General features: G+C 39.8%; 1 protein-coding gene across 5 annotated transcripts in view; it reads right to left on the bottom strand.

The window, feature by feature from the left end:
* The window catches only part of ZMIZ1 (zinc finger MIZ-type containing 1), a 430047-nt gene that overhangs the window by 44481 nt on the left and 359738 nt on the right, over positions 1-25828 (bottom strand). For 3 of the 5 annotated variants that reach the window (XM_063307691.1, XM_063307693.1, XM_063307692.1), the window contains exons 9-11: positions 6747-6815; positions 2139-2253; positions 740-957 (exon numbers count right to left, since the gene is read on the bottom strand). In XM_063307691.1, coding sequence (XP_063163761.1) covers positions 740-957; positions 2139-2253; positions 6747-6815 — 402 coding nt within the window. The remainder of the gene's footprint in view (positions 1-739; positions 958-2138; positions 2254-6746; positions 6816-25828) is intronic. The other 2 variants (XM_063307694.1, XM_063307695.1) reach the window with 1 other exon arrangement.

Raw genomic sequence — 25828 nt, 5'->3', positions numbered from 1 at the left:
ATCCCATCTTGGACTGTCCTGAAATATGCAAATAATAATAAATATACAGTAGCTTTATAAAAGGGACTATTTTGTCTTGTGAAGTTTGGTTCTAAATATTATTTAAACCCAATTTGCTCTAAGGCAAGAACAAGATTAATACTATTAGGCTGTTGAGTTTAGTCTTGGTAATGGTCAGCGTTAGTTCTCCTGAGCAAAGCCATAACACTTATATCTAACAATATCCTTCATAAAGATGCTCAGCAAAATGTTAATCACTGTTATGCCCATGTTTTGCATCATGCTTTCAGTGCTAATTAAAACTTGATCTTAGATTTATTCGATTGACTTATTGGATTGACTTGAGCCATGTACAAATCATTTTCCTGAAAGTATTTTGCTTTCAATCTGAACCCTTCCCTTCCCTTTTTTATAGCAGCTAAATAGTTTTATTAGACATGATAACTGTATATTTCTGAACTCTGTTTTAGATTTTCCCCATTCTCAGGCCTCTAAGGAGGCTTTACAACACTTCTCTTTAAGAACCCATGAATGTAACCTGCTGGTTATCTTGGATATCTTTGAAAATTCTCTTTCCAAGGTTCATGTCTCTGTTTTTGATGATGAATACAGAAAATAACTTTCCTGATGAATCCAATTCAAGTCCCATCACATTTTGATGATACCCGACTCCTTTCTCTAAGCCTCTTCTAACCTAACATGGAAAGGGCAAGCTCTATTCCAGACAAGCCAGCCTTACCTTCCTGCAAAGCCTCCACTCCCAGGGTAGTTAGGCCGTCCATACATGCCTTGTTGAATGTATGACTGATTGGAGCTTGCCTTGGCTGAGAAAGGCTGCTGCTGCCCTGCAAACTGAGGTGAATTCATGCCAGGATTGCTGGCTGTCATCCCAGAAGCCATGGGATTCCCTGCTGGGTTCATAGCACTGTTGGCATTTGCCATGGGATTTCCCAGCACCTGATCGATAGGGAAAGTGACATCTCAGAGAACATTCATTTTGCACATGCAACAGTTGTGATTTTAAAAATGTGATCCCTTCATATTTGAAAGAATACAATAATAGCAGAGTGTATCACTAAAGGAAAACTGAACTGTATGAGTCGGGGTAGAAGCCTTGGGATAATGCCATTGCTTGTCCTCTTTACAACTTGTTCAACTTTGTTGGACTAAGAGAGGTACCATCGGCAGTGACAACACTGGACCATAAACCGCTAAAGCCAACACACAGAGTGGTTCTTTTCTCTCTTTTTCTAAGCCCTAACTCCTAGCCTGATCAGTAAAATCAGTAAAATCCAGGAACACAGCCTGGTTAGAATATAGCCCCCCAGGTAATTTGTCTCCTGGCTTAATTTTAACATGTATACAATGGATACTGTAAAATATCGAGGTTTCATTTTATAATGGACCAGATGGAATTGTGAAATAAGGAAGAGAAATCCAGACAAGTCTACGATTACAGAGAACAACTTCCAGTCCGACACAGTACCCAGAGTCTTGCAGGAGGGAACATTAGGTCACAAGTTCTACCATGGACAAATCTTAGTAAAGGACCTCACAAGGGAGGAGATGCTTTTGCTTTAAGAGTAAGCAACACCAAGCAGGGAAGATCAATTATCTGTGCAAGACACACATCCACATCTCTACTGTTTCTCTCAGCACCTTCTGATTATCCAGTGGTTGTAGTGCCCGATCTCTTTGCATTCATCCTCTGCCCATCCACAGAACAGAGATAGGCTAAATTCAGTCTTCTGTGACTTACATATTTTTTATCACTAAAAACATCATGGCAATCAATGAGTGTTTTTCTACAAAGAGAGAAATGCTTTGACAATTCTAGATACACAGTGCTTGTGATTACACATTTTTGTGAATCCAACATAGAGCTATATCATGCACCTTTCAACTGCACAAGTCTCAGTAACCACAGTGTCCCAGATGGTCTACTTAAAACTGGCCAGCAGCAATCCATCAAAACGTCTAGCTTCATCCTTGCAACAGGGCACTCCATGGTGAGCAATATATAAACTACAATTTATACCCTAACCAATCATTGCTCAGCCTTTGGGGGCAGGAAGTACATCAACCTTATCAGACCTGAAAAAAATAATCCAAGAGCAGATTCACTGAATGATGCTTACCTGGCTCTGGGATGTATTAGTCACACCCCATACTGTCGTGACCACCGATAGGGAGCCTGGTGGTTGGTTACTGTTTTGTTGCCAGGGAACAGAGTCATAAGGAAATGATCCATCACTATAATAAAATAAGAAAAAAAGAAAAGAAAAAGGGGAAGGGGAAGAGACACACACAGTAGATAAAGTCACACTTTAATACTTTAATTTAAATGACTGCCAGGGCTGGTGGGAAGAGCCATCTTTTCATTTCTGAATGGGTTTCTTCCCTAGCTAACTTGATGGACCTTCCTGACAGAGATAACATTGATGAATGTCATTGTTCCTGTTGGACTGTGAAGGAGAAGGACTATTTTTGCAGCCATGAAGGGAAGAAATACATACTATTAGAGAGTGAGGCACAAAATGTGTATGACAACGAGGATGAAAAGTGAATGGGAATGAAATCAATTGAAGTGCAAATGTTTTCCTGTTCGGCTACCTGCCGAAGTACCTGGCAAAGCATCTTTGGAAGAAATGTTTGAGCAGCTGATAGAAAATGTGAATGCTTGGGGATTTTGGCTTTGTGTGGTTTATTCCTTTTTGAAATCTCGGACCACCTGAGCTTTACTGTAATTCCTTGTGCCACTTCAGCCCAACCCTTTCTGCACTGGCTCAAAGCAATCCTTTGATTGAACAGAAATTACAGAGCCATTTAAAATTAGACCTCAGTCACATAATTAACAAACCAAAAACACTACTAGTGAATTGGGCTTCTGCATGAAAGGTACTGGGGTATGGTGGCCAAGACTCAGCTGTGGCCTACGAAGCCCTCATTGAAATTTTACCCTGATTTACTTCTCTCTTAGCATCAGGCTTCCTTTCCCCTTCTAAATCTGGAAATAACAATCCTGAGGCTGGATGTAGACTCACACAATATTGATAACAGGCTTGGAACATTAAAAAAGCTATATAATGTGAATGATTATATTATTAAAAACTTGAGTTAATAAAACTATATATTTTCTGTAACAGCTAAGATCATGTATTCCTATAAATTATATTCACTGATCAGACTTATACGTGGTTCTTCTATTTTATAGCGCCCTTTTATAGATGAGTTTAGGTTGACAGACCAAGAAACTATGTACCCTCCATCCAAGTCTCCAGGGTCTTGCCTATCCTAGGATTGAATATGGTAGAAAAACCTACAAATCATAGTCATGATTAATTCATCTTATAGCCTATGGCTATTTCCATGAGAATTCAGTGAAGTCCGGTATTATTTGTCCAGCTGCGTAGATGGTAAGCAGGAGTGGGGGGAGGAGGTCAAGTCAAGATATCAGCCATTATCACATGATTGAAGCCCCACCCTTTTAAAGGTGATGTGCATAAAAAAGATGTGCGGCTTCCACTACATGGTCACAGCTGCTATCTTAACCTTTTTGGCCCACTACTGTGGACACACCTAATGATGCGCCTAAATAATCAGGGTAGCAGGAGAGAATGATGTGGAAGGGAGCAACTCAAACGGTCAGGAAACTGAAAGGCCTTCGTTTTGAGTAAAGGCTGAAACCTTTGGGATTCCTTAGCTTAGCAAAACAGCAACAGAGGAAGGGCATAGTTGAGGGTTATAAAATCATGCATGAGAAAGTATTTTTTTCCATCTCTCTGAACATGAGGATCAGGGTCAACTAATGAGGCTGTCTGGAGAATTTTAGTACAGACAGAATAAAGCCCTTCTTCGCAATGAGCTATAGAATTCATTAACACAAGACAAGGTGATGGTTGAAAACTTGGATAGCTTTAAAGGGGTATAGGATAAATTGATGGAGGACAAGTCTATGGAGGCCTAAAAATCTGGAAGACTCACTATTACTCCCAGGTTGGGTGCAGCATGCTTCCAACTACCAGGTGCAGGGAACAGTAACAAGACAGGAGCATGTCTCTATCCCCAACTTGTGAGCACCCCACAGAAATCTGCTTGGTCACTTTGTGAAGAAAAATGGTGAATTAAGAGGGGCCTAAATCTGATTCAGCTGTGTTCTCACGATCTGATGAATAAGAGTTATACCCACACCTTCAATCTCTTCTTCCAGAGGTCTAGGCAGGACATTTGGAGAGCCTCCACCCATTCTGCTAACATCCCATCATGCTCCCAGTGGACAGTGAGATAGGTGGGACGGAAGCAACAGCTTCAAACGTCTGTACTGCAGGGCTAAAGAAACCTTTTGGGAAGAGAGCCCCAAACCATGTTTGTCAAAATCAAAATATCCAGGACTGTCACTGGCCACTATAGTCTTCCTCCTGTTGTAGGATGCTCCTCATGCACGTTTGACCTACTCTGTGCCTAGTTCATGCCTGCAATAGCAACTGTGCATTTAAAAACATTACTTCCTATTATTTGTCATTTTCCTCTTATATGTGCCTAATCTGTATTAGTGACAAACAACACCTATCACATCTTTGAAAAAGAGAACATGAAAAAGCAAACTACTAACACACAACTGCAAAATTTTGAATACGGCAATATTTATAGACTTAATAACATCTTAGATTGGATATTTACGTAACATGGAAAAAAAAAACGATGGGGCTGCACCTCTTTTTTGCTGAATTATCTGATTTACTAAATGTTCTTGCTATGACCACTAGTCCTGGAGAATTGAAAGTGCCCATTTCACTAGGACATAGGCATAAAGGAAATATTTGTGCTCATAAGCAAGAGAATTCTAGGACTGGAAGTGGCTGTGTCCATGGTAATTAAACTTGTAATGAAGTTTCCATTGTTTGTTAAGTATGGGAGCCCAAACGTAACATATTTCATGGCCAAAGTAGGACAGATCAACAGTTCTTATTGGGTGAAAATGAATGATGTAAAGAAACAAACAAACAAACAGAAAAAAGGAAGAATACAAATGGCAAAAATAAATGGGTTTGAAATATATCTTCTTAACGATGATTCATTGTTAAGAATTTTTATATTGAGGACAACCCTTTAGTATGGGTGTATTCCATGCCTAAAGAGGAATAGATATAATAGGTGTAAAGGAAAGAAAACAGCATTGTAAAATATGGAGACTTCCTCCAAAACACTTCATAGCAGAGTACGTTGTCTAGATACAGAGAAGCGGGAGTTCTAAAGATAATCTAACTTAGATATCATTGCATTGGCTTTCAGATGGTGGCTAGGCAGCTCAAATAAACTAACATGAATTGCACCAAATGGCATCCTTAATATTTACTTTGCTATTGTTACTGAGAGATTTTTAAAAAATGAAAAGAAAAAAAAGAAGAATAGGAAGGAGAGAGAAAATATCGGAAAGTGGATCCTATCTTAGGTCATCTGTAAATGGAGAAGTTATTCATTTCAAACCCGAGAGACAGAACTAGCTCTCATGGTGATGCAGCCATTGTAAATATCAAAACCAGAACATAGTAACACAATATTCTTTTATCTGTTATCAAAATCTCATTTCCCTAGTGTTCCTTGAAAACCTGATGGGGTTCAGTGAAAGGCTAAGGGGAAAAAAGTTCAGTCAAAATGCAGCCAATTTTCTACCGCCAGAACTCTTGATCTTCATTGAAATTGGGGGGGGGGGGAACCTAACAGGTCCCTCAGCCTGCCAAAGTTTGAAAATTCATGCACTAGATAATGGTAGCTTGCTCTCCGATTAACAAGAGACATTGTACCTATATACTTTCCTAAAACCTGTTAGGAAAACTCCAGAATGCAGGCATCTGAAGCAGGACTGACTTCAATGGACAAGTCTTTTTCCCTCTCAAGGGACTGTTTTTCTGTTTGTAACATTAATGTGTAAATAATGGTACATCACCTCATCACAGAATTATTAAGAAAGGATGGATGAAGTTTTAATGTTTTCCCATGATGCGGTTTTGGGATAAAATGTGCTAGAACTCATATTTGTTTATTAATTGCATCATGTCCTCTGAAATATCCTTAAATTATTTCGGTAAATGTTTCCTATTCATCTTGGTGTGTTCCCATTTTGCCACTTCTCTTGACTGAAGACACGGCTTTCTGCCATGGGGTTGTCAACATCATTTCTCACCGTAATGCAAGAGAAGAAGCAAATGAATGTTTTGCAAATTTCCCCAACATTCAGGATCAACCCTACCATTAGGCAGCCAAGCATCAAATAAGTTATCTTCATTGCATTTAAAAAAAAAATCTTCCAGGGGCTGTCAGCAGTGTCTGTAACAAACCATGACAATGTAATAATGATGACACAAGCATAGTAATGTCCTCACTCAAATGCCATGACAATGTTTTTGCATCATAATGGTCTGACGCAAGTATTAGGTTGTTGCATTGGCATGATGATGTCATCACACCTGGGTCATCATCTGCCCTCCCTCCTTGTCTTCCCCCTGTGGATGCCCATGGCGCCCCCTAAGCCCTTGTTATAGTTTCCAATTAGCAATAATAATCTCATTGGCTATAAGAATATTCCTGATGGGCTAGATAGAGGGAAAGACTGGGGGAACCCTGACTAGAGGGAATGGATCCATCTCTCAATATAAACTCTCCCTTTCTGTGGCTGGTCCACAAAAAGACATGGGAGTCTTTTACAGCCTATTTCAGAGCCTGGCTCTTTAGCTGTAGAGACTCACGCTTTCAGCTCTGGAGGTCCCCGTTTCAATCTCTGGGGTCTGTCAAGGTGGCAGCCGTCACATATGCACCTACGAATCAGAAGGGAAAGTGTAGATCCAGAATAAAAATTGAAATCCCTAACAATGCACATTGTCTTGCATTTGGCATCTGGCTCTCACAATACCCTGAGGCTAAGCTTCTCCAGGTAATGGGCTTCCCATACATACATATACATACCAAGTGGCCTTCCCTGTTGCAGTGCCCAGTTTGCCTGCCTGATTTAGGCCACTCTTCATTTGGTTTTCCAACTGGAGAAGCACCACCTTATTTCAGGGACTTCTGGTAATGAACTCATCAAATACAAAATTAATCCCATCTCCTCATCACAAAGCTAAACACATTGCTAGCTTTTACTACCCAACAGTTGCTCCAGGTAATCTAGAGATCTAATACTGGCTAAGGGAGACCTACTTAATCTATAGAATCTGTGGTTGCTGTTAAACATGTTGGGGTTTCCATTCTAATGGACGGGATCATCTTCATTCCCAAGACAGCCCTTGCCAGCAACCACCACCAATGCGGACACTCAACATGATCCCCCAGTGCATAAAAGGCAGCTTTTCATTTACTTTTGTTCATTTTTAAGGCAGCCAATAACCGCAAGTATAATGAGAAAGAATCTGACATAAGAATGCTGGTTTGGGTGGTATTCTGATACTGCTTACAATATATAATTGAACCCAAAGACATGATCCATCTGGTTGGCAAACTGTAGACTATATGCACTGATGTCTGAGGAGTCTGACCTTCTCAAAGACCCCTGAATCTGTTTAAAACAATATTATTCTCACAGTGATCAGCTCTGTCTTGAAAATAAATAATATAAGGAGTCACATAAAAGAGCTCTTCTTTGTTGAGCAAATCCTGGAGTGCTAAATTTCCTAAAAGTCCAAGTGGATTGATTATGTCACCATTCTTGCTCAGCAAAGGAAGACACCAGGAAGGTCAGAGGCAGCACAAGTCTCTCTTTCTCTCAGGAGCCAAGTAAGAAATAGTTCATGTCACAGAGGACTTATCAGACCAGTTGAGTTTGCAAATCTGATTTACACCCAATTTGACCTTTAGCTCATTTTGCCTAGGTGAGTTTGCTTTTATTCCTAAGGCTTCAACATTCTAACCAGGTGTCTCTACCTGATATTTCTGCCTGAAGATGCTATGGGTAGTAGATCTCCTGCTTTACTGTATTCTACCACTAATACATATATCCTTTCCCCTAAAGTGAGAGATGGATAAAGGGGGTGGGATGGGATGGGATGGGAGGGAAGAGTCAGCAAGGAAAGACAGAACCAGAGGCAAGGGGAAGAACCAAGACCTAGCTGCACTGAATGCCAGATCCATGAAGCTATCAGCCCAGGAGGAACCCCCATTTTTGCTCCCTCACAAGCCCTGAAAAGCAATCAGCTGCAAATACACCAGTCCCACTAGGATGGCCAACAAGAATTTTGGTCCTAAAGGAAATTAGGGTCGAAACCATCTTCTGCCTGAATAAACCAAAAACTGACTGTAATCCAATTATTACTGAGAAGACCCTGCAGAATATATTGTTCAGACTATGCTTGATTTAGTCCTGAATTCAAATGTACAATGAGCCTAAGAAGCTCATTTATCTTGGGGCAGCTGGAACCTCTGCCCAACTTACGTTGCAGGATTACTGGGAGACTAAAGTGTGCACATAGCTGTAGAGTTGTACAGAGATGGCCTTGAAGAAAAGAAGTTAACCTGGGGAAAACAGGAAAGTGTGAGAAAGAAACTCAAGATTGCTCTGCTTTGAGTCTTTCTGGTATAGGAGGGAGGGAATGAGGAATGCTTAGAGTACTAGAACTTCTTATGATGTCTGTTTCCTGACCTGGTCTACCTCAAAGAGTTTGACTCTTTGCAGAATGAATAAAATAACCTTGGCTCTTCACAGAAAATAGCCTTGGCTCTTTGCAGAAATAATGCTTCTGGTTAAAAACCTGCTTCCTGGTTAACAAGGCAGCAACATGTGAAGCTGAGGTCTCTGGACCCTTATGTTGGAAACAACCTGGTTGTGAGATGGCCAAAAGTTTCAATAGGTGCTGACCATCTGTGTCTATGATCGATCTATTGATCTATCTATGCTGTATAATTGCCACATGTTGCTAAAATTCACTTGAGGTCTGCTGAGGACCATTGCACTCATCACATTACTCAGAAACAGATCAGAGTTTGCCAGGGAGCTATGGAGAATCCCAGAGTTTTAGCAATTATTTGATGCCCCTATTATACCATAGAAGAACACAATGGAAACAATACACAACCATAGCGTAAGCAGCAGCACACTGCTACCCCCATATGGCAGCAGAGGACTGGACTAGATGACCCTTACAGACCTTTCCCATTCTACAAATCTCTGATTCTATTCCTTACTACAACCATTTTGGCATGTTAGTTGAGATTTCAGAGTCTGAATTATTAGAATCATAGAGCATTCTGCTATGCATATTATTTCAAACTGATATGATTAGAACCTCTTCTGACATTAACAACTTCTCCACCTTTTTCTGCTTGTTATGTTGGGAGTTCTGGTCATGTGAAGGAGTCATTAGGATGCTTCACCTTCCACAGCTGCACTGCTCTGGTTCCCAGGGGAGAACACTGGTGTGGAAATTGCTGATCCACAATTTCCTCCAAAGTCACCTTGGATGTCAGCATTATTTGACTAGCATGGGAAGAATGCAGGCTGCAGCAGTTCCTACTTTGGAACATTGCCTCTGATGATCTGAATAACAGAGGACAGCTTTCCTTCATCTTAGGAACTGCTGCAAGAAAAGGAATTTTCAAGTGATGCTATGGCAATGCAACAAAGAACCAGACTTTGCTTGGAAATCTCTCCCAGAGTTACACAACAATGGAGAAACACTGAAACACCCACAGTGGAGGATTAGATCGTGAACATGGTGGAATTTGAAGAAATGGCAAAATTGACCTGTTTGATCAGGGATAAAATGACAAGTACTTTTATAAAAAAATCGAATAAATAAATAAAATAAAATAAAATAAATAAAAGACTGGCAGCTTTTTATGGACTTTTTGCTGAAAACGGAAAAAAAAATGAAATGCTGATTTCTGGATTTTCTGATTTGAAAAGGTTGAATATGGGATAGAAGAGAACCACAGGTAGTCTTCGACTTACGACTGTTTAACAATGGCCTTGGGAGGGTGCTTCACAGACTGTAAAGCCTTTGCAAGCATTGCAAAATGTTGCACCTCCCTGCAATCACATGATCATATTTCGGGCACTTGGCAACTGGCTCGCATTTACAACCAGCTGCAGCATCCCACAGTCATGCAATTGCATTTTGCGACATTTTTGCTATTTCCGGCAAAAAACACCCATTGGGGAAGCTGGATTCGCTTAATGACCGCTGTAAAAATGGTCGTAAAATTGGGTCTGGTCACATGGTGATTTGACTTATGATCGCAATGACTTACAATGGAAATTCTGGTCCCAATTGTGATCATAAGTCAAGGACTACCTGTATGTAATATAAACTTAAAGAGGGAGGAGGGATAATAAGTCAGTTTGTAAGTGCTGTAAAGAAGATCCGATTCCTCAACTACCTTTTCCTTTTCCTTTCCTTCCTCTGTACTGTTTCTTGCAGTTTTTCTTTAATCTTTTTTTTCTTTTTCTTAACTTTCCTTTATATATTTTCAAGTTTATCTTTTACTTATGTAAATTTTTTAATTAAAAATTATATAAAAGGAACTCTGTTCCAGAGTGAGAAAAAGAGGATGGGCGAATAAGCTGGCTGAAAGACCGTTTGCTCACTGCTAAGCTGTGCATTCAGTGCCCAGAAGCCTTCAGTTATATCACCCTTTGCAAAGGCCTTGGTCCAGAGAAGCATTTGGTCTCATATATGTTCAGTAAAAATCTGCTGCTGTGGATTGGACACCATGAGTCAAGACAGTTTGATTTGATTTGTGAGTCTGTGTGAGACCAAGACATGAACAGTCTTGACTCCTGCTTGGATGGCTAACAAAACATCTCAGCTCTTAGTTGCACTTGCCAGTGGGCTGGAGGGAGGAAAGGAAGGGGAGAAAGAGACCACCAGATCAAGCAAGCATAATCTTGACAGCAAAGAGTTGGTGCACACAAAGAGAGCTGGCTGCATGGAAATTCTGGGCCCTTCCTCCTGTTTGCTTGCCAGAAAAAACACATCCAGGAAGAGTGATCCCTAACAATAAGAAAGAGATCATTTGTCCAAAAATAGTAGATTTTAATTATTGAGATGGAAATGGCATCAAGAAGCTAAGGTCTGTAAGGATGCCAGCAGGGCATGTTCTCACACAGGGATTGTACAAAGGATGTCTTTCCTTTGCAAATACCAAGTGGCTTTAAGGTCACCGATTTACACTTGCTTCCTGGGAGCAAGTGCTGTTGGACTCAGTGAACTTGTATTTGAATAAGGCATGGATTAAATAGGACTCTTGAAACCCTTGATGGTGCATGTGTACATGAAACAAGCCTGAACACATACAGCAGCAACCAAGCAGAAGTAGCCCCTTTCTCTCTTTCTCATGCGTGCAAACACAATCCTTTCCAGACACCTTCTAAAGAAATAAGGTGGAATGTGCTAAAATTTGCCTCAATAGGTAGCAGTCCCTAGCTACTTTGCTTGATATCAGGTGCTAAGCAGGGCCCATCCTGTTATGATGCAGATGGAGGATCACTTGGGAACCCCAGAGATGGAAGCCAGATTGGGACGCTGGAGACGCATCCTGGAGGATTGCCATGGCAATCCATAAAGCTGCCAAGAAAACTGCATGGATGAAGGAGCTGAGCTGAGTAAAAGGGATGATTAATAAAGAAATTTCTCCCTACTCGCACAGCTTAACATCTATTTCATCACCTCTTCATAATAAATGCTTTCACTTTGGTTTTATGTTCATTTTTCCCTGCTGGCCCATACCTGGGGTGGAGGTGGGGATGTGTATTTAAGTCTCCCAGACTCCTAAGAAAAAATGGGAATGCCAAAAAGAGAACATATTTTGCAAGTGTAAATCTGTGATCTTCCCTACTTTCTAACACTGTCACCAGAGAAAGCTTTATTGGCATTCTAACAAGCTGGGTGAAGAATTTAGATTCTCAAACAGTCCCAAGACAGAGCATTGCCTGCAACTGGAGCAAGGACTGGTGGAGCCAAGAACCATAAAAGAGGAGTAAAAGCTGTTTAGTATGAATTTAAGACCCCATGAACCAAGGAGTTCAAGGGGACATCAACCATTACAGTAGTCCCTGAAGAGCAGCCACTCTGGTCACATGTGCATTTTGTACAATTGTTAAGGGGTTGGACTGGGCCCAGGGAGACCAGGTTCAAATCTACCCTCAGTTATGGAAGTTCACTGAGTGATTTTGGGCCAGTCACTCTCACAGGATTGTTGTGGTGAAAAATGGGCAGATGGAGCACCACATATACCACCTTGAGCTCCTGGATGAAATGTGGGATATAAATAAAACAAATAAATAAATCTATGAAAGCAATATGAGATAATACACTCTATCTCTATGGCTTGGCCAGTGGCTATTTTGGAGCCTCCTGAAATATGTCTTGAACTCTCCAGCAAAATGCACGTTCTTATTGCATAGAATCTTAGAACATATGAGTTGGAAGAGACCTTACAGGTAATCTTCTCTAAATTCTTGTTCAGTATTTGTCAGCCCCACCAGATAGACCAGACTAAGAAATCAACTCTACAGGAAGGCTAAAGCTACTTTTATTGAAAGGGGTTATAATAACACAGTCTTGCAAGTCAGATTGTGCTGTACCTTCTCCCCTTTCTTATGCTCCTGTGAATGAGGAAGGTGTCTGTCCGAGCCTCTCCTGAATATTTTCTGTCTGTTGTGGACTTAAGGTATGTTTTACCCTTCATCACTCTGGTAAAAAATCTTGAGTATCTCCATTAAGGTCACCTTCCTTACTCTCTACACTACAGGAATCCACCAACTGATAACAGAAATTATTTCCTTTTGGTTTGGCAATACTCTACTGTCTTCCTCATTTTGTTTTGATCTTTTCTTCAACAAACCTTTACTTACATTTACTTTAAAGGGATCATGTCTTATGTATACCAAAGGGGGCCCATTAATGCTTAAGTTTTGGGCAGAGAGAAAGTAAGGTGGGCCATTATCATTGTTGATGATAATGAAGGCTCAGAGATTGTCTCCTTACTTCTAAGTACCCCCTCTCCCCATAGATTGGGAAAAGACTTGCCTACTTCCTGCCTTGGGTTGACTAGAGACAGCAGGGTGTACAAAGTAAAGCCTAAACTTTGTTGAATCATTCAACAAGGCTGGAGTTGGAACAGCCAGTGATCACAACAAAATCACTTCAAAGTCACAAAATAACATTCCAGCTTTCACATGAAGCCTCATGCACTGGTTAAGATCAAGGAAGCAAGAACTACACAGATTTCAGAAAAGTATCTTCAGTGCTGCTCCCAGGTAAATACAGAGTCTTGGAAACTTTAAGTGGAATTTCCCACCCTCCTTTATACAGCAAAGTCATTCATTATGGCAAAGTCTCTCTGAATGAATTGAAATGCTTCTTCCTAGACTTCTCTCCACCCAGGCTAAGCTGCTGTTTGTGAGATAAGCTGCCAAGAGATTCACCTTTTATCCCTTTGCTGTTTCTATCTTCTCTCCCTTCCTTTCCCAGCTTCACCACAATCTCTGGCAACTCAACTTCCCCAGATTTTTTCATCAGACAAGACAGTAAAGGGAGGGAGGAAAAGGCCAACAAAATCAAGGATGGTCGGGTATGTGTTCCCTTTGAGTTGTGATATTGATGAAATATGGGGATTGTTTTTGGCTGAGACATTCAGCTATACCTAACGAGATTATTAGAATGCTCCAAAGCCTGATAGGAAGACCATACTATTTGGTAAAGCTTCAGTTGGTGGAATCTGCTGTTCTTCCTTGGGATCCATAAGTCTCTCCACCCACCCACCATGGGCATGCTAGACTATTATACAAAGAACAAAGTTCATTGTGGCGCCTTGAAAAACAACAATATTGTGGCAAAAACATTCAGCCTTCATTGTTCTGATGAAATGGACCTTAGCTCATGGGCTTTATTTAAAGTGCAGAAAGCAAAAAGAAATATGGGAGACTTCATTATTTGAGCCTGAAACAAATAATGAGGGGCTCACAGAATAAACATTTTTGCATTGCAAATAAATGCTGCTCATAATATTATTCCTGTTGAACAGTACTAGAGTAATTAAGACTCCTAATTATGCCTTGAGGACAACAAGCAAGCTTGGAGCTCAAAGGTCTGATGAAATTTGTAATTGCACTAATAAACTCACCCGTACTCAAGGTCAGCACAGGGGACAAAGAATAACAGGATAAAACCATGGCAGAAAAGGAAGAGAATTAATGTTGCAACCCTGATCCAGAGATTCTAAAACTGTTTTCCCATGTGAGAATTATAATTATAATGCTAATAAAAACCTTCTCTCGCTCATCTATGCCGCTACCTCAGTAGATGCAGGGGCAAATTGGTTATTAAGATATTAGGAGAAACAACTGACACCAGTAATGCTACTGTGCTTAAACAGTTTTACCTAATAAAATAGTTAGTGGATTTTGTGCTTAACGGGGATTATTTTTTACTTAAATGCAGGGCAATAATATGCAGGAAAGGTGGCACTTTTTTACTTTATTGTAACATGAACAGGGAATGGAATTTGTACTGAGTGACAACTCTGTGATGTTATGTGCAAACTATAAAATTGGCCCTTAAAAATAAAAACAAAAGAGTTAACCCATTAATTCAGGGTTTCTCAACCAGGGTTCCGTGGCACCCACAGGTTTTGTCAGAGGTCACTAGAGGTTCCCTGGGAGATCACGATTTATTTAAACTATTATTTGAAATTAGGGCAACTTCACACTAAAGATGTAAGTTTCACTCTTTATTTTTAGTTTAAGAACACTGTGAATGCATATATACAGGCCTGCCCATGAAACAAATTATAATAATTTTGTAACTTGTAGCCTATATTTGAGCCTGAATGTGCAGGGGTTCCCCCAGGCCTGAAAAAATATTTCAAGGGTTCCTCCAGGGTCAAAAGGTTGAGAAAGGCTGCATGAATTATTTGCTCATCTTTTTTTCACTTTCTCTTCTTCCTCTTCACCTTACTTAGCTCTGCCCCACTCCCTGGATTCAGAGCAGGGACATAAAACAAAACAAAACTTCTGATTTGGAGAAGACCAAGATTCAGTTATGGGAAAAGCTGGAGTCAGTTTGCAGTAAACAACTCACAGCTCACTTGATGCTAAACAATTCACTTTGAGTTAGTCCCAAACGCGCGCGCGCGTGTGTGTTCCAACATCACACAAAATTGTACTCCTGTTTTTCCTTCAGATGGAATGGAACCTCTACTTTAAGTGTTACCTTGCTGCAAGATATATTTCAGGACAGGCTTCAACTGGTTTCTTGTAGGAACATAGGTGTTCAGATATGACTCATAATAAGGTAAAGGTTTCCCTTGACGTAAAGTCCAGTCGAATCCGACTCTAGGGGGCGGTGCTCATCTCCGTTTCTAAGCCTTGGAGCCGGCGTTGTCCATAGGACACTTCCGGGTCATGTGGCCAGCATGACTCACGGAACGCCGTTACCTTCCCGCCGAAGCGGTACCAATTAATCTACTCACATTTGCATGTTTTCGAACTGCTTGGTGTGCAGGAGCTGGGATTAACAACGGGAGCTCACCCCGCCGCGCGGTTTCGAACCGCCGACCTTCCGATCGACAGCTCAGCGGTTTAACCCGCAGCGCCACCGCGTCCCCTATGACTCATAATATCATGATGCAAATACTATACCTTAGGATCTTGCATCAAATTTCCAGATGCAAGGACATAAGGGCAAGAACAGGCATTATGACCTCCCCATGGATGTGTCATTGTTTTGGTGTAATCTTGATTTGCTGCAGAGCCCTGTGCACAAGAGCAGCTACCAACTATATGATCAAGACTAACATTACGAGCTGATCCACTGAATGAATTCTTCCCAGAGGCTTCTTTGCAGCTAAGCCTACATAGATCCCAGGCAGCTCCAGAGAGCGCACAGAGAATTTGTCAGGGCTGGATCTGTTCATCTTCTCAGATTTTTTTCCATTCCCTCTAATGTGATGCTGGTGCACAGGATGAACCTCTGTCTGAAAGCCTACAGCTTTGAGATTCAGAACGGCTTGTGTGTTGAAGCATTCATAACAAGGCTCTGGGGAGAGAGGCACTTAGGTGTGTAATAGCTGTGCATTGTGTTCAACACAGTGAAAGTAAGGCAATGAAGAGGATTGGAGATGAACCAGGAAAAGTCTCAGGAATAAATTAAAGTTGAGGGCCTGCTTAGGAGGAAGTTACACAGGAATTTGTGAAGAAGGTTAGGCAGTGAGCATGAAATAACAATGTCAACAGTGGTTCCCAATATGAAGATTTTGTCTAAGAGTTGAATTCCCTGTTCCTACAGCATGCTTAAATTGGTCGGTGGGAAAGAGTGGTTGAAAAAGAAGGCCTGTCATTGCCAAAAGGCTGGCCGTGAAGGGATAACCTCTCAAACCCTGATTGGCTGTGCAAACAGGCCATGCCTACAACTGCTTGCATGTCCCATGGAGCTGGACTGGTGATGACAGTACTCTCCTGTCATCAAGGGTCCATAGAAGACACTAAGGGGGAAGCAATCAATCTTCAGTCAGAATGGGTAAGGATTTTTGCCCCACCTGGATTAATTGTGTGCTGCCCAAACCACCATAAAACAGATTTAACAGGGCTGATGGCTTTGGGAAAGGAGCCATTATTTCTGACTAAATCTGGCAAGCACATCACTCCCAAACTTTTCAGCTCTACAAGTTCTCAAACATATAGATTTCTATACCTGGACCCTTTTCAGTCAGGTTTCAGGTCAGGTTATATACTAAGATGGCATTGGTTGCACTTGTGGATGAGGGAGAGCTTGGGATGGGATGATACATCCAACCTAGCCCTCCTGGGTTTCTTGCAGGATTTTGATACTATTGACCATGGTATCCTCCATGGTGCTTGTTGGTTTGAAAGGGTTTTTAAAATTTTTGTTGTTTAATTTTTGTTAGCTGCCCAGAGTTATATATACAACTATACAAATCAAATCAATCAATCAAGTTATCACTGAATCAGCCAAGCTCTTTTAAACCAGTGGGCAAGTTGTTAGCATGTCATGTCACAGCCTCACAAAACAATTTTTATGGTCACAAAATGCCTGTTTACCTAGAGCTGCAGTTTACCTTGGCTGCAGAAATTCAGACAATTTAGAAGGAAACAGATAGGTAAAGGTCTCTTTTCTGCCATCTATGGCTCATCAGGATCTTTGCAGCCTGGATCTGGTAGCCCTAATTGAGTAGAAAACAAATTGGTGGGGTGACTTCCTTCTGCTTCCTTTAGTTTTCCCTGAAGTATAATAATTTGGAGCTCTTGTTAACCTCAACAATGATTAGTTTAAGCAATCCACCATTTAGAAATAATGATTTCAAGCTCATTTATTCAAAAGTAACCAGTTAAAGTCAACTATAGTTTGTTGGGTTCAAGTAACAGAGCAATCAAAACCAGAAGTAAATGTTTATGGACTTCGCAGCCCCCTTGGAGAAGGAGAAGGAGGTATAGAGAGCCAGGGAGAGGAACTTGAAACAAATATTCAGAAACTGTGTTATCAAAGAGGACAGAAGTGCCCCTAAAGCCCTCGGAAGAGAGAGAGTATTAAGAAGACAATCAGGCTGATTCTTCTCTGACTCATTGGGAAGAGAAGCACAATCAGACTGGCAAGATTCTGTGATCACAGCTGATCTCCATAAAGTCTCTACTGGTCATCCTGTGGAGTGTATTTCCTGACCTGGCCTATCTCAAAGGGAAGACAGGAGAGGAAAGGGAAACAATGAATGAACCTGGTGTAGAAGATGGAAGTTGGGCTTCAAAAGCTACTAGGATTAGTTCTGGATACCAAGCGACTGGTGATTCTTCAATAACAACTCTTTATGGAAGCAGTTTTGAAACTGTTGATATTTCTAAAATGGATATGGCAAAATTCATTCATCCAAGGGTTTAGGTATACTCCCTGGAATATGACTTTTCCTTCCTTCCTTCCTTCCTTCCTTCCTTCCTTCCTTCCTTCCTTCCTTCCTTCCTTCCTTCCTTCCTTCCTTCCTTCCTATTATTGGAAAAGTCACATTCCAGAGAGTACATCTAGTTACTCTTTATTTTATACCTCGCTCCCCACAAATACACACATCGTGCTAAGCAAATTGTAACATAGCAGAGTTGGAAAGGAGAAAAATAGTTACTGAGAAGGGTTCCAGCACTTAAAAATGTGGACTTATTCATCATCATCCATACAATTAATGGGGTGAAATAATTCCTCCTTAACATCTCTCCCCACTGATTTTAAATCTCTCCCGCACAATTCTGGCTGCTGTCACAACAGCAGACACCTAAGGACATAAATACACTCCTTCAGCGCTATGCAACAGTCACAATATGAGCATTCCACCTGTTACCTCTGTTGCAGAAACGCTAAATGGCAGTGATTCCCAGCCCGCTACAAGACATTTAATCTTTATTGCATTTCATTGCACCAGCCAGCCCTACATCATCCAGGATATATTTTAATTGATGTACTAGCATTTGAAAGAAATTTCTCAGTTCACACCCCGTTACGCATCAAGACATTAATTTTACTGATCAGTATAGCTAGTATTCTACATTCAACTGATCCTTCAATCATGATAAGGATAATTATTATTTTAAAAAAAAATCCAAAACACCCACCCAGTATTCTATCATTGCCTGTTGCCTTGGTAATCCAAACGGCAGGAAACTCACTGATTATTGGTGAATGGCAATTGCATTGTTCACACGCAGAGCCTCGGCTATGTTAATGTGAGATAATGGCGGCCAGAAAAAGCCTTTTGTTCTCAGCTTTGCTGTTTATTCATAGTGCCTGGAGGTCAGCAATTGCTTTAACAGTCAGAAAAGAAGCCACTGAAACAGATTCTACTTCTGGGTTGATTCCCCCCACCCTCCAAGACAAGAGACAGAGAGAGGGAAAGGAAAGAAGGAAAGGTTTTGCACAGGCTAATCAGAATACAAATTGCAGGCATGAATGAAATATTTGATAGACCTGCACATCTTGAGTTTGTAGGATCCAGCTAATTTACATGCCTGCTGAGTAGCAAAAATTGCTTCCTCTTAAAAAGACAGATTGGCAGAAGCAGAAGGAGAGGGAGGGAAGGGGGAGTCTTCTTCAAGATATATTCTCCCCACCTCTATAACTTGGCTTTGCGGATGAATTTCGTTTTGATTTTTGATAACTTTCTCCTCTGCAGCTCAGCTAGATAAATACGGATGGATGGCTCACAAGACTGAAAAAAAAAGTCCCTCATGTTTATTACCACATATTATTTGTATCTGTTTACATCTCTCTCCCAGATTCATATTCTTCCCTGGACTATCTTACAACAAACTTATGAGACAGGCTAGACTCCAAGGGTGACAGGTCAATGGTCATCTCCTGAATGCCCAGCTGGAGAGGGACCTGAAAGCCACATCCCAGGAAATGCTGTTGGTGTTCAGTCACGGACGGTTTGCCCATGTCTTAGTTGCACTTTTAAATGCCAGTCACATTACACATTATCCCTTGCTTTCCAGGTGAGGGGGCAACCTGTTCACAACTACTTTTCTAGTCCAATCAACAGCTTGAATTAAGATAGATTCCAATTGCAGATAAAGGGGAGAGCTTCAGTCCAAATTAGGATCGCATTTTTCCAGGACTATAATTTATTAGAAGGGTTTATACACCATCCAAAATTTTGGTTTTTTTATGTATCATACTCATACTTCAATTTCATGGGATATTTAAAGCAGAAAAGATTTTTAGTTTTGATTCATTCTATTGTAGCTTATAATTTTATGTGGTGATTTATAGTGAGCTGACCATGTTTCTTGATATTTATCCTTGCTTAAAGCTTAATGACTTTTAGTTCATTAATGATTTACTAGTGATATATTACAAAATTATAGCCTTAACATGTTTAGATCCTTTGCTTACTTATTTGTTATATTCTTTTATTCTCTTTCTCTGTTCTCTGTTTTCTATTTGTGTTAGTTTATATACTTTCTCTAAAAGTTAACTAAATAAGTAAACAAAAGGATTACAAACAAGATTCTTTCAGGAGGGGAAGGAAATAATATTTTTAAGCAATTTTCCAAGCGCTGCGCCACCTTGCTTGAATCTCCAACACTGATGGTCAATAGTTAAATGATAGAACTCCATGCACAGAACGATATGTGTGTGTGTGTGTGTGTGTGTGTGTGTAGTTAAACATTTCCAATCAGAGTTTCTTCACTGACTGCCCTTTTACATTGATTAACCACCTATTTAAGAACTTTAAATTGAAGAGAGGAGAGAAGAAAGGGTTGCACAGAGTACAATGACGCACATCACAAGGAGCATATCCCCAAATAATGTATGCATATAGTTGAATCACAACCATAATGGATTATGATCTATACTTCAATGATATAATTTTATTTTAATTGATATCTGGATGCAAGTTAACTATTTCTAATGTATTCCAAACTATTACATCTATTTGCAAATGGAGGGTTTCTTGCCAAAATTGCATTGACTGGACTGGGGGCCAATCTATACAATGATTCAGTTTGGTCCTGTGATCTCTAACTTAGCCTCCTGGTCTGGTGCACTTTGGATTCTTCAACCTGTTCTCCTAGCACTATTTCTTCCTCTCTTTTCCAAGCTACTTTAAGCTACTATTTTTTGAGGTAGATTGCAGCTTTCCTATTATAAGTTGATGCACAGCATTTCAGATACAATCTCCCAAACATACTTTGGATCCTGTGAGAATGCAAATGTAAGACATTTTTAAACCCACTGTACCTTTTCCTGGGATGTAGCAGCAACTCATGTGACATCTGGTCACATTTAATGTGTCTGGTTTCAAAATGGCAGAAACTGTTTCCAGTCCCAACACCATTTCTGTTTTGACCTCAGACTTAGATTTAACCAGTGGGAAGTCAATGCTCCTTTTCTTCTTTCTGTGGTTATTTCTGACAGCAACTTACATAACTGCACAAAAGTAAATAACCACCCACTACTTAACTATGCATTCCTGCATGGTTTCAGAGCTGTGCAAGTAGGTACTGGATCTTTAAAACCAACAACCAGACATGGCAGCCTGGAAAGGGCAGTAATAAAAATAATGAGATCATTAGAATCCACTGGGGAGATAAACAAGTCTGTCAACTTTTCTGAACTGTCAGTACAAAACAACCTGCCTTCCTACACAACGAACGGTGCGTTGCATGTAGTTACCTGCCTTCTGATTCTTTTTTTAATAAAGCAACTGGAAGTGGTGGTGATATCTCCCATTCCCTGCCAATAAGCCCTGCAAATATTGTTTATCCTTGTTGCATGTGCTGATGCTATAATTATTTAATTGCATTTTAACAGTTTTGTAATAGATGGGTGGAAAAAGGCTAAACTGGAATGTATAAAAGAAAAAGAAAATCTTGGAAAAAGGCAATGGCAAATTAATATCATATTGTTGCCATGTTCACGAAGTCACCAAGAGTCAATCTTGGCTCCAAGGAGACATGCTCTCTAGTCCAGTCAGAGATTTCTTGTGGATTAAAAATGCAATAAATAATAGAAAAACATGAAAAGAACACACATGCCCTTTCTAATTCTACTGACTCCCTCAATTTGAACATTATGCAATGGTGTTGCAGTATACTTGGCAGATAATGCATTCCATCCATTGAGCATCACATGCATTTCTGGGGTTGGGGGATATGGCAAGGAAAGGGGTAAGGGATAGTCAGTTTCTCAAAGACACATGTTTTTCAAATGATTTTGAATTTGGAAGGGTAATTTGGTTGACAAAATGGTTAGCTCCATGTTAAAATTAGCACCATCCTTGGAACTTAGTACACATTACTAACATTTACATGTATGTGATATGCAAAATGAGGAGATGCTACATGAAAGTAGGGAACATTCTCTATTTCTCAACACACGGACTCTAAGAAGGACATAAAAGGCAAACTTTGCCACCAAAGTTTGTAGGAACTTCACAAATAAGTTGACTAGTTGGTCACTTCTGGACAAAATACTGAAAAAAACATTAAGTCCTCACTTAATGACCACAATGTTGGTTGCTAAGTGAAGCAGTCACTAAGTGAATCTGACCCAATTTCCCCTTTTTGCAGCAGTTGTTAAGCAAATCACCATGGGCGTTAAGCAAACCACTTGGTCATTAAGTAAATTACATGGTCCCCCATTGATTTTGCTTGCCAGAAGCTGGCTGAGAAGGTCAAAAATGGTGATCACATGACCATGGGACACTGCGACAGTCATAAATGCAAGCTGGTTGCCAAGTGCTCAAATTGTGATCATATGACTGGGGGGGACCTGCTGCAATGGTTGTAAGTGTGAGGACTGGCCGCAAGTTGGTTTTTTCAGCACCCTTGTAATTCCGAACCATCACTAAATGAATGGTTGTTAAGCGAGGACTACTTTAATTCTGCTGGTTTTCAAAAGTGTTTTAAACACCGTTTGCTGAAATTATAGGAAGACTCATACTAAGATAGGGATCCTCAGGACCCAGTAGCAAGCCCAATTGTTTCATTAATTATTGAAAGCGGATTGTAAAGAATTAAGCTGAAATAATTTAGAAAGTGATAAAATAAATGCAACAGGAAAAAAAACCCAACTTGTGCTTGACACAAAATTTTAACTACAGCTTGGATAAACTCTACAGATTATGATTGTCCAAATTGTTTAAATTTTTATTTGCTAATGTAGTTACATTTTTAATTCAATTTTAATTCTGATTTTTTAAAAAAAATCCTAATGTATTTGTCTCAAACGAATTCTTCCTTTGACTTGTAAAACCAAATTAAAAGAGAGAGAGAGGGAGATAAAAACTCCTTCCCTCCTTCTTCAGCTTGTTCACAACATCCAAGTGCTGTTTGAGAGGAACTGCATTGGTGTCAAATAATGTGAATAACACTAATTAATAAGAAAGTTTCATCCACTTAATTGAACTGGTCATTAATCTGATCTCTTTCATTTGATCAAAGTTCTGGGATTCAGTCACTTTTATTTTTAAAGCTTTGTCACTTTATTTTAATCCATCTTGATTGGTCTAAAAAGAAAATCCTTTCTAATACAACAGTGTTAGAAGGCAATAGCCATTTAATTAATACTGGAGGTGAAATTGAAGATGAAAGAAGATTAAAAAACAGCCAGAAAGTACTTGTGATAACAGAACACACTGCAAATAACAGCCCTGTGTTTGCAGAAATTATTACACTCCAGCACATTAACATGGTGGAATGCAAACTGCAACAAGCAGTGAACACTTTATTAGATGCATGGTACAATAAACAATTTGGAGGAACTTTAAACACCTCAGGTCCTGAATAAAATGGAACCTGACCTTCTTGGCTGAGAAATCACTGGGCCAGGGTGATAGACGACTCTAATATAGGTATGGTTTGTGTGACTGGGTTTGTTTTACGATGCTCGGTTAGTGTTTTAGAATTATTTCACCTTCTTTTCTGCTGTTGTTAGCCTCCAAGTGTTCATAAGTTGGATGGGCAGCCATGTAAAAATAAATAAATAATAAACCAAGTTTGGAGTATGCTTGGAGAAATCATCCTGGTTCTTTACATACCATGTAAAGAATAACTCAAAGTTGGATTTCATCATAATGTGATGTGGTCATACTTTGCAACCAACTGTTTCTCAAACAGTTTGGCTAGATTCTCTTTTCCAGAAAGTTACGGTCTGAAATGAAGCTATGCGGCATTTTGCATTCAAAGGCAAACAGTGCTTGGACATATGGAGGGATGCTCACTTAATACTTGCTCGCAATTTCTTAAAGTAGTTGTGTCTTTTTAGGGAACCTGCAGCTGTTCTGTGCATTTGCAGTATAATCCTGATATTTTCTGGGCTCTGTGCTCTCCCCACTTCTGTTTAACATCTATGTGAAGCTTCTGGGTGAGGTCATTTACTGGCACGGGGTGAAGTATCATCAGTATGCTGATAATACGCAGCTGAACATCACAACCCCTGGCCAATCAACTGATGCCGTTGGAGTTCTCTCTCAATGCCTGAAGGCTGTTGGGGTCTGGTTGGGGCAGAACAGGCTTCAGATCAGCCCTAGCAAGACTGGATGACTTTGGGTTTTAGGGCTTCCCTGATCTGATGCTCTTCCATTTTTAGTTGTTGATGGGATAGCACTGTCCTAGACAGAACTGGTGTGCAATTTGGGGGTCCACCTGGACTCATGACTCCTATTCAACAAGCAGATAGCCTCCATGGCCAGGAGGGCTTCTGCACAAATCTATCATGTGCACCAATAGTGCCCTTTCCTGGATCTAGAAGCACTGCTCACAGTCACTCCTACCTTGGTCACCTCCCAAGTAGATGATTGCAATGTGCTCTACATGGAGCTGCCTTTGAAAGTCACTTGGAAGCTCTAACTGGTCCAGAATGCAATGGTGTGGGCACTTATGGGTGTACCTAAGTACACCCATATTACATCCCTGCTCTGTGAGTTGTGCCAGCTTTCAGTGGACTTCTGGGTGCAATTCAAGGTACTGGTTGTCACCTATAAAGTCCTACATGGCATGAAGTCAGGTTATTACAGCAGCAAGTCTCAATGTTAACATTAAAAGAAATTGAAATGAAAGTAAAATATGCTAAGCAGAGATATTTTGAATTCGCTAATAAACCAGGAAGATGGTTAGCATACAAATTAAGGAAAGAAAGAGAGAAGAAAATAATCACTAAAATTATGGATGGTAATGCTGAATTAGTGGACAATAACAAAATTAAAAAAGAATTTTATATATTTTTTTCTAATCTATATGAAAAGCAGGAAATTTCACTGGAAAAGATTGATGAATATTTGAATAAACAAAAGTTACCAAAACTTTCACAAGCACAGAAATTAATACTGAATAGCTCTATAACCACTTTTGAAATAGTGGAAGCTATAAAGAAAACTAAGTTAGGAAAAGCACCAGGACCTGATGGAATATCTGCAATGTATTATAAATGTTTTGCAGATCAGATTCTTTTACCTTTTAATGATGAATTTGATTTTGTTGGGTTCAGCAATGCCAGATACATGGAGGGAAGCAAAATTGCACTCATAGCAAAAGGAGAACAGGACCCTTTTTTGTTTAGGGACTATAGGCCAATTCCATTGTTAAATGATTATAGAATATTTGCATTGGTGTTAGCAGAAAGGATGAAAATAATTCTACAGGAAATTATTCACCATGATCAGTGTGGATTTCTACCTAAAATACAATTAAAAGACAACATAAGAATTGTGTTAGATATCATAGAATATTTACAGTATCGTAATGAATGTCAGATGGCCCTTATTTTTTTAGATGCAGAGAAAGCCTTTGATAATTTGGATTTTTAGGTTTAAGGTTTTGGAAAGAATGGAATTTGGATAATCTTTTATAAAGGGAATTAAGTCAATTTATACGTCCCAAAGGGCTAATATTATTGTGAATGATGAGTTGACTGAAGCATGCAAGATAGAAAAAGGAACAAGGCAAGGATGTCCTTTATCACCTTTGTCGTTTATTTTAGATTTAGAGATTTTTAACAGGGACACCAGAAGGGACGAACAAATAAAAGGCTTAAAGATTAAACAGGAGGTTTTTAAGTTAAGAGCATTTGCTGATGATCTAGTCTTGATACTACAAGATCCTTTGGACTTGGCTGAATATTTGATGAAAAAATTGAAAGAATCTGGATCTTTAGCGGGTTTCAAAGTAAATAAACAAAAAACGAAAATGTTAATTAAAAATATGACACTGAATAATCAAGAATTGTTGATGAGAAAGACGGGTTTTAAGAGTGGAAAAAAAGATTAGATATCTGGGAGTGATTTTGTCAACTAAAAATAGTGTGTTGTTTCAAAATAACTATAGTAAAATTTGGAATGA

Source organism: Candoia aspera, chromosome 6 (genome assembly GCF_035149785.1).
Source record: "Candoia aspera isolate rCanAsp1 chromosome 6, rCanAsp1.hap2, whole genome shotgun sequence".
Lineage (NCBI taxonomy): Eukaryota > Metazoa > Chordata > Lepidosauria > Squamata > Boidae > Candoia > Candoia aspera.
This window is presented reverse-complemented; position numbering and strand designations above follow the sequence as displayed.